The sequence below is a fragment of the Aethalodelphis obliquidens genome, unplaced genomic scaffold, assembly GCF_003676395.1.
Source record: "Aethalodelphis obliquidens isolate GAN/ISIS:26980383/991018 unplaced genomic scaffold, ASM367639v1 scaffold20, whole genome shotgun sequence".
Taxonomy (NCBI): Eukaryota; Metazoa; Chordata; class Mammalia; order Artiodactyla; family Delphinidae; genus Aethalodelphis; species Aethalodelphis obliquidens.
The window spans coordinates 4,049,498-4,063,865 of NW_020837964.1; the positions used below are offsets into that span (position 1 = coordinate 4,049,498).

General features: G+C 46.2%; 1 protein-coding gene and 1 long non-coding RNA gene across 5 annotated transcripts in view; one reads left to right on the plus strand and one right to left on the minus strand.

Moving 5' to 3' along the window:
• CRISPLD2 (cysteine rich secretory protein LCCL domain containing 2) overlaps positions 1 to 14,368 on the minus strand; it is an 84,194-nt gene that overhangs the window by 33,474 nt on the left and 36,352 nt on the right. For all 4 annotated transcript variants that reach the window (XR_003435381.1, XR_003435380.1, XR_003435382.1 and 1 more), the window contains exons 8-13: positions 13,540 to 13,600; positions 9,841 to 9,907; positions 9,231 to 9,361; positions 7,055 to 7,098; positions 4,666 to 4,738; positions 2,219 to 2,294 (exon numbers count right to left, since the gene is read on the minus strand). Coding sequence is in view for 1 of the 4 variants with exons in the window: in XM_027119090.1 (XP_026974891.1) it covers positions 2,219 to 2,294; positions 4,666 to 4,738; positions 7,055 to 7,098; positions 9,231 to 9,361; positions 9,841 to 9,907; positions 13,540 to 13,600 (452 nt within the window). In the remaining 3 variants the exon portion in view is untranslated. The remainder of the gene's footprint in view (positions 1 to 2,218; positions 2,295 to 4,665; positions 4,739 to 7,054; positions 7,099 to 9,230; positions 9,362 to 9,840; positions 9,908 to 13,539; positions 13,601 to 14,368) is intronic.
• LOC113626997 (uncharacterized) lies at positions 11,421 to 12,447 on the plus strand. Its single transcript, XR_003435385.1, has 2 exons — positions 11,421 to 11,951; positions 12,123 to 12,447. It is a non-coding gene; the product is annotated as an uncharacterized LOC113626997 (long non-coding RNA).

A 14,368-nucleotide genomic window follows, 5' to 3' on the forward strand; every position in this document is an offset into this window, starting at 1 on the left:
ACTGTTAGGCCCTTCGAAGGTCTGGAGACAACGCTCCCAAAATAAATCTCTCCGCGAAACAGACATTTTCCAAAAGGCATCATCATTTCCCAGAATACAGAGTGACCTAGAAACCAAGGCCAGAAAAGAACCTCTGATACGGAGGTAGCTTTCTCTTTCTCCTTTCTTGCTTCCTTCTTTTATTCTCGGAAGCGCTGTTTAAGCACTGACTACTGGAGTATTTTTGCTCATTTGTTGTTTCAACAAACATGAATAGAACAATTATTGGGTGCCAAGCCCTGTCATGAGCACAGTGCTTCCAAAAGCTCAAAACCCTAGTGAAGAAGAGACTGTATACAGGATTTCACCAACAGGCCTGTTCACACCTGTGCATTTACGAGGGTGGGTGCGTTCAAACAAGGCAGAACAGGGTAGGGAAAGAACAGACCCTAAGGCAAGATACACCCTCATTTGCATCTCGCCGTTGCCATGTACTAGCTGGGTGATTTGGGGCAGGTTATTCTGAGCCTCACTTTCCTTGTCTGTAAGATGGGGATAACAATACCTAGAGATGGTGTTTTTTTAAGAGCCTAAAATACAGTAAAAAGTAGCCTTGTAATATTACTAAATTTTCATCAAGTTCTTGTATTTCTAAATATTGTTTCTTTTTCTCTTTTCTTTTTCTTCTTTTTTTTCTTTATACGTTTAGCTGCTACACTGTTTGGAGCATACAGATTTGATTTTCATATCTTCATGAATTGTACCTTTCGTGCCACTGCATAACGAACTGTCATGTCCCATTCAGTATGTTTAACTTTAAATTCCACTTCCTCCGATAGCAATATTGCCACTCCTGCTTTATCTATTTGTTTCTTTGTATTTGGCTGGAATCATTTTGCTCCTCCCTTTACACTTCAAGCACTTGAAAATCGAAGACGCTGTCTTTCAGTAGCAGATTTGGGTTCAAACATTTACTATAACAATGGATGTACATTATTTTACTCCTTCATTAAACTTTTAGAACTCAATTTTGAATTAGCAGCTTTCAAGGAGAAAAAAAAGACTCATTTAATCGGGAAAGAAAAAAAGATGGGGGTGGGGGGCAGGTAGCCACGAAGGTTGCTTTGACTTGGCAGAACTCAATGACCTCCCATTTACAGGACTCCAGCATAAATGAAGGCAGATGGGGGCGAAGGTGATGGTCGTGGGGGAGGGAGAACGGTACAAATGAAGGCTGAGTAAAAATGTCAGCTGGGGATGAGCGATGCTGATCTCATCATGGACTTTTAAACCTAGAAGATTTCCTGGACTAGAAAATCCCAGCTCTGGCTCGTTCTACGGAGAGATAAACAACTTGGCAAGAAGATCAAATAGTCTGTTGGGCAGAACTGTGACCACAGTCACATCTTCTGGATCACCATGTCCCTAAAGCCTGGACCACCGGAGGGAGCAGACTACTTTTTGAAGGCCTCACTTCAGAAAAATCAGCCTAGGCAAACTAAATTATTATATATGGGACGGATCGACAACCAGGTCCCACGGTGTAGCACAGGGAACTATATTCAATATCCTGTGAGAAACCATAATGGAAAAGAGTAGGAAGCTATATATGCGTAACTGAGTCACTCTGCTATACGAGAGAAATGAACATAACACTGTAAATCAACTATACTTCAATAAAATTTTTAAAAAAGGAAAAGAAAAAGAAAAATCAGGCTAAAGCTTCCTTGCTACAGTTAGGAGGGAAAAATGGAAGAACAGGCTCCAATATAATAAGAGTGGTTATTGACAAGTAGTAAATTGGAGGTAGCTTGTATTTTCTTCCATGTGCTTTTAGCTCCGTGTGTACACAGCCACAAAGAAATGCAGTGAGTACAGTGGACGAGCAGCTTATAAATGCATCAGGAGAGCCAGAAGGGTGGTTAGGTATCTGGGGGAATGATGTGTGTGATGCATGGGAGCCTTCATATGAAAAAAGCACGTCAGTAGAGAAGCAGAATTCAGTTCACCAAACTCTGAAGCCCTCTGTGTAAGAGGAGGTACACCTGTGTCCGTATTCATGAGCACACATTGGTGGAAGTTCAAATATTTCTGTAAATGGAGAAACTAGGGCAATGGTAGCAAAAATGAGTGATCTAAAATTAGCCAGAGGCACAGGAATGGCATCTCAGGTTTCCGGTGTCCAGACCTTGGAATGTGGTTTCTGTGGGGTGGCAGTGGCAAAGGCCAGAATACTCACGTCTGCATAGATGTTGGTGCCAAGCACGGGAGCCCAGTAGGACGGCTCATCTTTGCAGTGCGCCGGACAATGTACTCTGGAAAACAAGCAGCATTTAGGTGATGGTTAGAATCAGCAGAAAACAAAATTTCTTGAGAAAAGCAGCTGGCCCTCTGTATTTGAACATCAAGATTTAAGCACTTGGGTGAAAGGCAACTACCACACGGTTTACTCTTTAAGAAAAAGATATGCCTCTCCTACCCTAGCAGTGATAAAGATATTCTTCCTTAAAAGTGCATATAGAATTTTAAAACCCCGTATGGGGAGGCATAAATTGGGAGACTGGGATTGACGTATATACACTGCTATATATGAAATAGATAACTGATAAGGATCTACTGTATAGGGAACTCTACTCAATACTCTGTGATGGCCTATATGGAATAGAATCTAAAAAAGAGTGGAGATAGATGTATGTATAACTGATTCACTTAGCTGTACACCTGAAACTAACACAACACTGTAAATCAACTATACTCCAATAACATTTTTTTTAATAAATAAATAAAATTTTTAAAAGCTGTAACTAAAATGAAAGGAATGAAAGGTTTTTGGGTCATTTGCTGGTTGATTACTTGATTAAAGTTGCCGGTTTACTCAGTGTACCTTAGTAATGCATGCTTTCTGTTTCTTTTTTCTGACCAGTCACTTATTAATAAAATGGAATATATTTATGGGGAAAAAACCTCCATACAACAAGATATGTACAAACGGCAAAGGTGAAAGGAAATAAAAATCTAAGAGAGGCGAGTATGGGATTGTAAGGGGTTGTGCCTCCCATTCTTGGATGTTGGCTGGTTCATACTGTGGCTACATTATGGAGATTACAATCAATAGATTTTTGGAAACGCCACTTCCCTGTGTAGGGGAGGAAAGGGTGGAGGCCTTCACCTCCGTGAGTCACAGAATATTCCAGGCAGGGGGCACTGATAACCCGGGGCAGGAAGGGTTGGCTCACCGCTGCGTCAGTCAGCACATCCCTGCCATAGGGGATGAGGAGAGTGCCTCCAACTGGAATCTCTCACACCGGGAAAGAACATGAGCTTTACTTAAACAAAGGTCTTTTGTCTTTAACCGGAACAGGTGCACCATGGGCTGGAGCCCAGGGACCAAGGAACCAAAACGACATCTGGAAGTCCTCTGGCTTGTGAGTAGCAAAGGGGAGGATTCAGGAACCCCATCTGGTCCCCTCACTGGCCCCCTCCCGGGGCTCTTCCCTGCTCACACCTCAGGGTTCTCCACCTGTTAGATTTTTGTTTTGTTTTTGTTTTGGCCATGCCGCACAGCTTGTGGAATCTCAGAGCTACATGACCCAGCTTCTGACAGGATCTAACGGGTACTTTGGAGATACCCCTTCTTTTGTTCTGATGCAACATCCTCCCAAAACTCAGCCAATTAAGGTTTGGGCAGATGCATGTGAAACCCACTCCTTAGACAAACACATTGCGGTACATCCACAGAGTGCAACGCCCACCACTCGGCAACATGAAAGGATAAAGCAAATCACCGATTCCCTCCACAACACGGATGAATCGCAAAGCACTGTGCAGAGTGGAAGAAGGCAGATACCCAAGGCTCCGTGCTGTGACGGCTCCACGTATATGAGATTCCAGAAAAGGCACGATTACAGGGACAGAAAGGAGGTCAGTGGTTGGCAGGGATGTGGGTGGGAGCTGGAGGGAGGGGTGCGGACAGCAAGAGAGCGCGCTGGGGTGATGAAAATGTTCTCTGCCGCGATGGTGGTGTACATTTGTCAAACCACCTCGAACTGTATACTTGTAACAGGTGGATTCTGTTGTGTGTAAATTACACCTCCAAAAAGCTGAGTTTTAACGAGCTAGTTCTAAAGTGACCCACGGAAAGCGTAACAGATCAAGTACAAGAATCAAGGAGCTGATTCCAAGGGGACCAGTGGCACCCAGCTTCCAGAGCTCTCGACGGATCTAAGAGGCCAAGAACGACAGGTCCCAAGGTCTGTCTGGGGGCTTGGGAAGAGCCTGGGGGCAAATGAAGTCAAATACTCTCTCCTTCAAGTGGAGGTGACATCGAGAAGGGCAAAGCCATCTTTTCAGTTAAGTTCCCAGAGCGGGGCCTACACACGGGGCTCACCCAGAAGCTTCTAAAGATGTGGCTGTCCTGCTGGGCCACGCCCGGAGATTGGGACTTGTTCTTTTAATGCCTCTCAGGCAATTCCAATGTGCAGCCAGGGTTGCGAACGAGGGGTCTCAGGGAGAGGTCAAGTGGGTCCTTGACCCGGAGCACAAAGCGACTGACTTCCTGGGTGGACACACACCAGGGCCACGTCTAGAACTCAGCTGCGCGTGGCTCCGGGCAGTGACCCGCCACCCAACCTGGCCCTTCTTCTCTCGGCCCCCATGTTTGCCAATCCAGATGCCAGGGAGCCTTACCTTGGGCAGTGGGTCCCCGGCTTCTCATATGGGCAGAGCTGGGCCACGGTGGTGTAGCAGTCCAGGTCCTGCACTGTGAATAGGAACACGTAGGGGAAGGGTCAGGTCACGGGCAAGCCTGGGCCTCAGGCTACTGGCCTGTGAAACAGGCTGCTGGACAACGGGTCCTAGGGGTTCCTTGGGCCCCCGAACCGGGATGAGAGCTGGGATGAGGCCCCAATGCTCCTGGCACCTCCCCCAGGGGCACTCTAGGGATGAGATAAAACCCAAGGCCCAAGCGTTTCTACAGGTCGAAGGTGTGATCACCCTAAACAGTTGCTCTGTGGGGCGAGCAAACTTTTCATTTGCATCGTGCTTTTCCACCTTGAAGCCTCTGCCTCTACTTCATCCTGCTGGAGCCTCATGGCGGGTATTATACTAATTATACAGATGGGGAAACTGAGGTCCAGAAAAGCTAAGAGACCTCCTGGGGCTGCACAGGACATGGTTGAGGGTCCACGTTTCCGATTCCCAGCCTAGAGCTCTTTGCTCACACCCTTCCCAAGGGGCAGGTGACTCTTTCCTTCAAGGTCACATGTTGTGTTTTAACAACAGATGTAAGAAAGCGGTTCTACTACTGGCCACCTGTAGTCTCTGACAGCCTGTCCTTGTCCAGTCCAGGGCTCGGCAAACTCTTCCTTAAAGAGCGAGAGGGTAAATATTTCCAGCTCTGTGGGCCCTATGCCATCGTAGCAGGAACCAGCCACAGACAATGTGGGAAGGAATGGGTGCGGCCAGGTGCCACTAAAACTGTATTTACAAAACAGTCAGCAGACAAGATTGGCCTTGAGGGCTGTAGTCTGCCCACTCTTGGTCCAGCCGATCACTTGGACGGGCCAGGGGTCTATGCAGCAATCCAGCAAGGGGATTGGTTCACTACCCCAAGGGTCTGCTATACAATGGGATGCTGGGGAAATCACTAAAATGAGGTTTAGAAGTCCACTTAAATGTATAGAAGACTATTCTTGATATATTATTATTTGAAAAAAAAAATCAGTTTACCAATTCCATTTCAATTTTTAAAAACATATCAATGCATACGTTACCAATGTATATACTCTTAATGCAGAGGGAAAAGAAACACTACAGCTATCCACCAAAATGTTCAGAGCAGTTATCTCTGAATGGTGGAATTTAGGTCTTTTTTCCAACAATTCTCTGTATTTTTAAATTATCTGGAATAAACAGGCATTACTTTTGTAATAGGGGGAAAAGCTGCTATATGCTTTTTTTGTTTGTTTTTTCTTTTTCTTTTTTTTTGCAGTACGCAGGCCTCTCACTGCTGTGGCCTCTCCCATTGCAGAGCCCAGGCTCTGGACGCGCAGGCTCAACGGCCATGGCTCACGGGCCCAGCCGCTCTGTGGCATGTGGGATCTTCCGGGACCGGGGCACGAACCCGTGTCCCCTGCATCGGCAGGCGGACTCTCAACCACTGCGCCACCAGGGAAGCCCCTGCTATATGTTTTTATAAAGATATCTAACCAGATATTCTTGTATCCAGGGCAAATGACAAGAATTGGTTTCCCAAAAGAAGAAAGGGTCAGTTGGCAAGAATCAAGGACAGGGCCCAGGGGAGGGTGCTGGGTGGGGCACCCTGGCATCCCCACCTGCCTGAGACTATTCCAGTCAAGTGCCCGGTCTGGGCAACCATAAACCAGACCCCAGTTCTGGTTACAGTGTGCTCTCCCGTGGATGCATGCCACCCTGCCAAATGAACATCCTGGAGGCCATACAAAAATCTGGGCCAGAGACAGCAAGTATGGGCCACGGACTTCCCCACGTTTCCCTCTCTTGTCCATGGCAGACATTACTAATCTATCAAGCTCCGTGCTCTGCTGAGCCCAGAATGAGGCCTCAGAATCCTTCTCAAAACGACGCTCCAGGTAGCCACTATCGCTCACTAGAAATTGACACTCCCTATGCAACCTATTAGCTACTCTAGACCCAGGCATTAGTACTTCTGTGACAGTCAGCTGGGAACCCATGCCTGTGTTTCAGGTTAGCTATCTAGGTCCATGGCCAAGTTCAGATTTTTTTTTTTTTTCACCGTGCCCCACGGTTTGCGGGATCTTAATTCCCAAACCAGAGACTGAACCTGGGCCACAGCAGTGAAAGCGCCAAGTGCTAACCACTGGACTGCCGGGCAACTCCCCCTAAGTCATGATATTTAAAAAAATTAGTTAAAGGATCAACCTCCTCAGGAACCTCTTAACCATCTTTACAGTGCTGAGAAGAGCAACATCAGCAGACACGGTAAACATTAAATCAGTAACTAAGAGGAATGCAGTTCCAGGGAGACCCAAGATAACCTGCGTATTGCGGTCATATGAGAAAAGACTGGCCGGCTTACCTTTTACCTTCGACACCGTGAAGGAGCTGGAGGCCTTGTATTTGCTGTAAAAGGAATCATTGGGTAAATGCAAACAGAAACGCGTCTGAAAGTACACGCTTGTTCCTGCACTTATTTTATTTACGGCCTCAACTTTACATTTTTCTACTTGTTTCCCATCAGCCTGAGAGCCCTTGGGACACTCTAGAGCAGGATCTAGAATGAGAAGGTTCTAGAGCAGGGCTCGTTAATCTTCTTGGTGCCAAGGGTCCCTCTAGCAGCCTGGTACAGCCTACGGACACCTTCTCAGAACGATGGTTTTAAAATGCAATGATAAATTGAAAAGATTAGAAGGAAATCAGGTATTAATATCATCATCGAAGTATTAAGACAAACGTGTGTTAGCGTCATAGCTCTGCACCTTTATTAACGTATTGAAAACAGAACCTAGCGGCAGGTCTTCTAACTGCTGTCATTTGGGGATCATGACAGCAGAGGCTGTTTCAAGGTGCCTCCGTCACGTGGATGCCTACCCGTGAGAAAGTCGCTGGCCCTACGAGTGCTACTCAGATTGGGGGCTAACACCCATCAGGGAAGAAAATACCACATTTCAATCAGAGGTGAGTGAAACTAAAGTTTCAATTTGCTTTGCATTCACACACTCCCCGACTCTAATTCTAAGACGTGAAGAACCCCACTCTAGATGTAAAGTTGGCCATTGGAAGGGACCAGAAATGGATTCAGGACAAGGGTCCCAGGCAATGCAGGACCTGAACCCTTGGTCAAGCCCACAGCTCCACCAGTGGTGGGGCGGAGCTTCATCAAGGCTGGGGTTGAGGTCACGCAACCGATCTCTCCATGAATATTTTCTTTGCTTTCGTTTAAACTTCCTTGCTCTTTTTTTGTTTACATAAAATCCCCAGCTAAGACAGAAGAAGGAATATTGCAACACTGCCCGAAGAACCAGGCCTTTCCAAACAGAATGACTCGTGTAGTTTTTGAAATGTTCTGAGTGGCCTCGCTATTTGGAAGGGACGTGGACGTGCCACCTTGTAACTATCACAGGAGCGTCTGCTGGGTGCCTTCCTGCTGCAGACCCTGGGATGGGCACTGACACGGGGATCCCTGACATGCTGCCTCGTGGTGGGTTAGCTGGGTGTCAGCCCCGGGTCCTGCCGTGGTCCTCATTTATAAATGAGAGTACTGCCACCCCGACGGGATGAAGAAGCCAGCCCAGGTCACGCAAAGGGAGAAGTCAGAGCCGGGTCTGTTTGACCCTAGAGCCCCCAGTGGGTCCCACCAGCTCCTGGTCACCTTATGCCTCAGATGCCATGGACAGATCAAGACATGATCTCCCGCAGTTCTTCACGGTCCCCCCAACCCCATCAACCCCCAAAAGTCAGAATGGCGAAGGTGGTCTGCCCCGTCAGCCATCCACATACCTTACATGAAAAACACCTTGCAAAAACAAGAATTTTAAGTATATTTAAAAAATGAAAGCCTCGTTCTCAGGGGGAAAAAAAGTGCCAATCAAGAATTAGCCAACGGGGTGGGATACGGAGGGTGGGAGGGAGGCTCAAGAGGGAGGAGATATGTGGATATCTGTATATGTATAGCTGATTCACTTTGTCATACAGCAGAAACTAACACACCATTGTGAAGCAATTATACTCCAATAAAGGTGTATATAAAAAAAAGAATTAGCCTACAAACTCAAAGATACCATCAGTCATTACTGATGTGTCTGAAGAGTTCTCAGGGACAAGGAAGGGAGAAAAAGCAGGATTCAGAACTCAGATTGCAAGGCTATGCTTTTGAAGGTCATGTACGTAGATTATCTCTGGGAAGTGGGAATGAAGAGATTAGTATTTCTTTATTTCCGTTTTTCTGTATCTTCATGGCTATGTGTACATTTCATAATTAAGAGCAGTGTTCATTTTAAATACGCAATAAACTTTCCTAAAACCTACAAAAACAAACAAACAAGAAACAAAACTCAACCACATTAAACACACACCGAAACCCACTGGGATTAAATAGGCTGAACGGCCAATAGGGGCGATTGCTGAGTTATGGGATTAAGGTCACCTTCAGTGTTTTCCTCCTTCTTTATATTGTTCAGTACTTTTCAAAGTTTCAACAGTGCTCTCATAAGCAGAAAAGGAGTCTTCGGGAACCCTGATCACCGCATAGTTACCTCAAAGACTGCACGCCGTTTCTCTCAGACTTGACGAAAAAGGGGACCTTCCCATTCCTGGTGACGTCCACCAGGCCTCCCTTGTCGTCCAGGACCCCGTAGTGAATGGCGGCCCGGCAGATGCTGGACGCCTGCGGGGGACAGGTCAGACTGTAAGTAAATCTGAATTCATCTTTGTCTGCGATCATTTCCCCAAACATCCAAGATGTTTGTCCTCAACCCACAAAACGCCGGGCCAAGGCTCACCCCACTTCTCACTCTGGCTGCGCTCTATAACACGTCTTTGTTCCAGGGGGCGCTTATCTCTAAGAACTCATCTGAGTTGCGTTACAAACTAAGAACAGGGACAAACAGCCCTTTCTCCCCATCCAGTGGAGCATTTAACGCTCGGCCTACAATGGAGACTGGCTGCTCGAGGGTCACCCCCAGTTCCCAAAAGTGGCTTCACAAGTTTGTGACCCCAGAAACACACACGGATCCGCTCTACAAAAAGGGGGGGCTTGACTAAGGAGCGGAAAGAAAAGCTGTTCACCTGAAAACCAGCCACCTGCTTTTAAAACAGAGACACGAGTCCACACAAGCCATTCAAAGAAATGCTGGCCATACTTACGCTTTCATAAAAGAGAGTCCCAAAGATCTTTGCCCTGTGGTGCAGGCAGCCTGCTGGGCACTGGTACCTGATGGAGAAGAAAGAAGATGATTTTCAGAGGTAAACATGTTCATGAAACCTCATCGTGAATTTATTGGGGGTTTTCCCTTCTATATTATTACATATAGAAAAGCGTCAGTGATATAGCATGCATTGTTTTGGAGCAACTCACAATTCACCCAGGCTGAAGTTTCTAGTCACACAGACACAATTAGATTCAACTTGACCTCCTTAAAGACTATTTTCATGTGCTTCAGGTTCAAATTGAATAGATGGACAATTCTATGAACAGATAGACAATCCACAGAATAAAGACAAGTGGCTTCAAAGGCACCAGAAAAAAAAAAAAATCCTCAGATATCAGTCACCAAAGATGTGCAGACTGAAAGGAGTTGGCATTTTCCAGGCATCAAGGGTTTTTTAATCGAATAAAACTAAATGATGGTGATCATGTTCACAAACAACAGTTAATCTTTCCGGAAAGACTTCAAAATTCATATCCCTTAAACCATAAACAAAACGAAAAGACAACCTCTGCACTGGGAAAAAGTATTTGCAAATGATGCTACCGACAAGGGATTAATTTCTAAAATATACAAACAGCTCATACAGCTTAATATTTTTTAAAAAACCACAGCCCAATCAAAAAGTGGGCAGAAGACCTAAATAGACATTTCTCCAAAGAAGACATACAGATGGCCAAGAGGCACATGAAAAGATGCTCAATATTGCTAGTTATTAGAGAAATGCAAACCAAAACGACAATAAGGTATCACCTCACACCAGCCAGAATGGCCATCATTAAAAAGTCTACAAATAACAAATGCTGGAGAGGGTGTGGAGAAAAGGGAACCCTCCTACACTGTTGGTGGGAATGTAAATTAGTGCAGCTACTATGGAAAACAGTATGGAGGTTCCTCAAAAAACTAAAAATAGAGCTACCATATGATCCAGCAATCCCACTCCTGGGCATATATCCAGGAAAGATGAAAAACTCTCATTTACAAAGATACACGCATCCCAATGTTCATAGCGGCACTATTCACAATAGCCAAGACACGGAAGCAACCTAAGTGTCCATCAACAGATGAATGGATAAAGAAGATGTGGTACATATATACAACGGAATACTACTCAGCCATAAAAAAATAATGTCATTTGCAGCAACATGGATGGACCTAAAGATTATCATACTAAGTGAAGTAAGTCAGACAAAGACAAGTATATGATATCACTTATATGTGGAATCTAAAAAAATGATACAAATGAACTTATTTACACAACAGAAGCAGACTCACAGACATAGAAAACTTAAGGCCGCCAAAGGGGAAAGCGGGGTGAGGGATCAATTAGGAGTTTGGGATTAACATATACCCACTACTATATACAAAACAGATAACCAACAAGGACCTACTATATAGCACAGGGAACTGTACTCAAAATCTCGTAATAACCTATAATGGAAAAGAATCTGAAAAACAATATATATATGTATAACTGAATCACTTTGCTGTACACTTGAAACTAACACAACACTGTAAATTAACTATGCTTCCATTAAAAAAAAATTCATATCCCTTAATTCTTGAATCTCCCAAGTAAAAAGACAGAAAGTCAGACCTCCATGTTACTCCAACCATTTGTAATAGGGAAAAACTGTAAATAAGTCATCAGGTGTCAAAGGAATAACCAAATATACTTTTGTGTGGCCAAATGTCAGAGTATTATGCAGCCACTAGAAATGAAGTTTTTGAGGAATAGTTATTGACTTTGGAAAACCTTAAGTGAAACCAGTAACACACAAGATTGCATAACAGTATAGAGTAATCAGTGCATAGAAACTACATAGAATGGTTACTGACGTTCACGAGATTGTGGGACACTTATTCTTTCCTTTATACTTTCTTTTGGTTGTTGTTTTCCTGAATTACAATGAACAAGAATACCTTTTAAAGTCAGAAAAAAAGTCCAGTAAATATTATTTTTTTAAAAGCACCACGTACAGAAAACTGATGTGACAGATGGCGGGACGGCTTCCAGGAGCTGCACCGTGAACGTTCTTGTGGTCGCAGGTGGGCTGAGTTCCATATCTTGACTGGAGGCATCTAACAGTCTTCATGTGGACAGAGCCCTGCCTTTTCCGTGCTTGGGGAGGGTCCCATCTACCCCCAACCCTGCAGCTCTTTTGATGCTAACAACGAATGTTCTCCAGACCTTGTCACTTTTTCCCATTGAATATTCAGGCGTGATGCTCTTGTAACAAGCCCGCGGTTCAGAAAGGCACATCACCACCAAGGGGCAACTTGGGAGCGTCCCGGGAATCCCAGACCTGTGAGTTTGCGGAGTGGAGACCCCTTCCGGTGCGAGGGGACAGACGGTTATTCCACCACCCTCATTGCCACGTCTTGCTCATCTCACCAACGAAGTGCCTGGTTCTACTTTCGTAGTACTTGCTGGCCCATCGCCAGCTGCTCGTGGGATGACGTATGAGCCCCTTGAACATCTGATCCTGGGCTGCTCTGTCTGTCCCAGGACACTCCTGCCAAAGTCTGAGTGATGCATTGTCCTGGCAAACCAGATCACAAAGTCCCCATGGTATAAAATAGGACCCGCTCTTTTAGGTAATACCATATACCTTCTCTTTTAGCGTGTGCTTTAAAGAACACGATTCACGGTTTCCCTGGTGGCGCAGTGGTTAAGAATCTGCCTGCTAATGCACGAGACACGGGTTCGAGCCCCGGTCTGGGAAGATCCCACATGCCATGGAGCAACTAAGCCCATGTGCCACGACTACTGAGCCTGCGCTCTAGAGCCCGCGAGTCACAACTACTGAACCCGTGTGCCACAACTACACTACTGCCCGTGCTCCGCAACAAGAGAAGGTACCGCGATGAGAAGCCCGCGCACCGCAACAAAGAGTAGCCCCCGCTCGCCGCAACTAGACTAAGCCCGTGTGCAGCCACGAAGACCCAATGCAGCCAAAAATAAATATAAATAAAATAAATAAATGAAAAAAACATAAAAATGCAATTCAGCTTTAGATGAATGGACGCCAGAATCCATAGGAAGAAGAGTAAGGGCCCCTCCACCGATAACACAGTTTCCTTCCGTGCACCTGAGGACCCATGTAGGGCCGCTACACCTGTTGGCCACTCACTGCCAGAAGGCGCAGCCCAGCAGCTACGTTGCCAAAACCAAGCTTGTTCTTCTTGGCAGGTGTTTTTCAACATCTGAAATGGACGATACTAAGTGACTCCGTCAGCTACATGAATTTGTTCAACGCTGGGCGACACGCAGGCCGCTCTTTGTCTGGTGGGGCCCCTCGGGGAGCAGGCCGACTTGGATTGCACAGCAGCCGTGCTGGACCCGTCCACGGTCACACCTGCCCTAACGCTGCCGCAGCCCCAGTCGTCCCCGGCACAGAGCTCTGGGCTAGCCTGTGCTAGCTCTGGGTAACCCCTTCATGCAGAGAGATGGGAAGGAGCCCCCAGCCTCACAAAAACATCGGTCAGGATCTCCCTGTCGATAGCACATCTGCTGCAGGCACATCTGGCATTTCTACAGATGTAGATCAGCTGACAGATCACGATGTGACCCAAGACCGAGAGCAGGTGCTTCAGAGGGCTGTAGGCAGCGAGACAGGGATGGGCCAGGCCTTACCTGTTGCACGTGGACCCTTTACACTTGTCCTTCAACTTGGTGTCACACCTGACGACTTGGGCTAGGAGAGAAATGCAGAAATACTTGTCAAGGCAAGAAGCGGGAGGATGAGTCTGAGTTAGAAGACCCCATTCCCTGCCTCTGAGGAACTCTCTGGAACATTCTGGAATCCATGTCATAATGAAAGCAAGAGCATGGCCCAATGGCTGCAGGCTTAGGGTGAGGTTCAGATCCCAGATCCTCTTTCTAGTAGCACTGTCACCTTGGACACCTTACGTCCCCTCTCTGAGGTTCAAATTCTGCTTACTAATGGGGATAAGCACAGTATCCACCTCCAACGGTTGCTGTGAGCCTTAAATGAGAAAGTAAATGTAGGCTTGGAAGGGAGCCTGGCACACTAAGTGCCCCATAGCCTCACAGGGCTCTGGAGGGCGAGCCTTGTCCAGCCCGGTTGGCGGGCACCCAGCCATTCTCACCAGTGTCGTCTCCCCGCCCCCAGCCAAGATGACTTTGCCAAGCTTTCCTTTTTGGTGTATTTTATAGGGACATATCAGAATCTTGCAGTAGTGTCACAGTTTGACAAAAAGACATATTACTTTGTAACGTTACATTATTAAAGAAAAAAAAACAACTGAAGCGTTTGGAATTTCTGGACAGACAAGAACACCAGCGTATTTCCTGGTCAAAGAAAGCCACAGCTGACTAAACAGGCAGGAAGCCCAGGAGAAAGACATCTGAAGGCCCAGAGGATAGAGACTAGTGGGGGCTGAGGGCAGGGCAGCTGACAGAATAGCAGAGGATTTTTGAGAAAGGTGGGCATGCGCTGGCC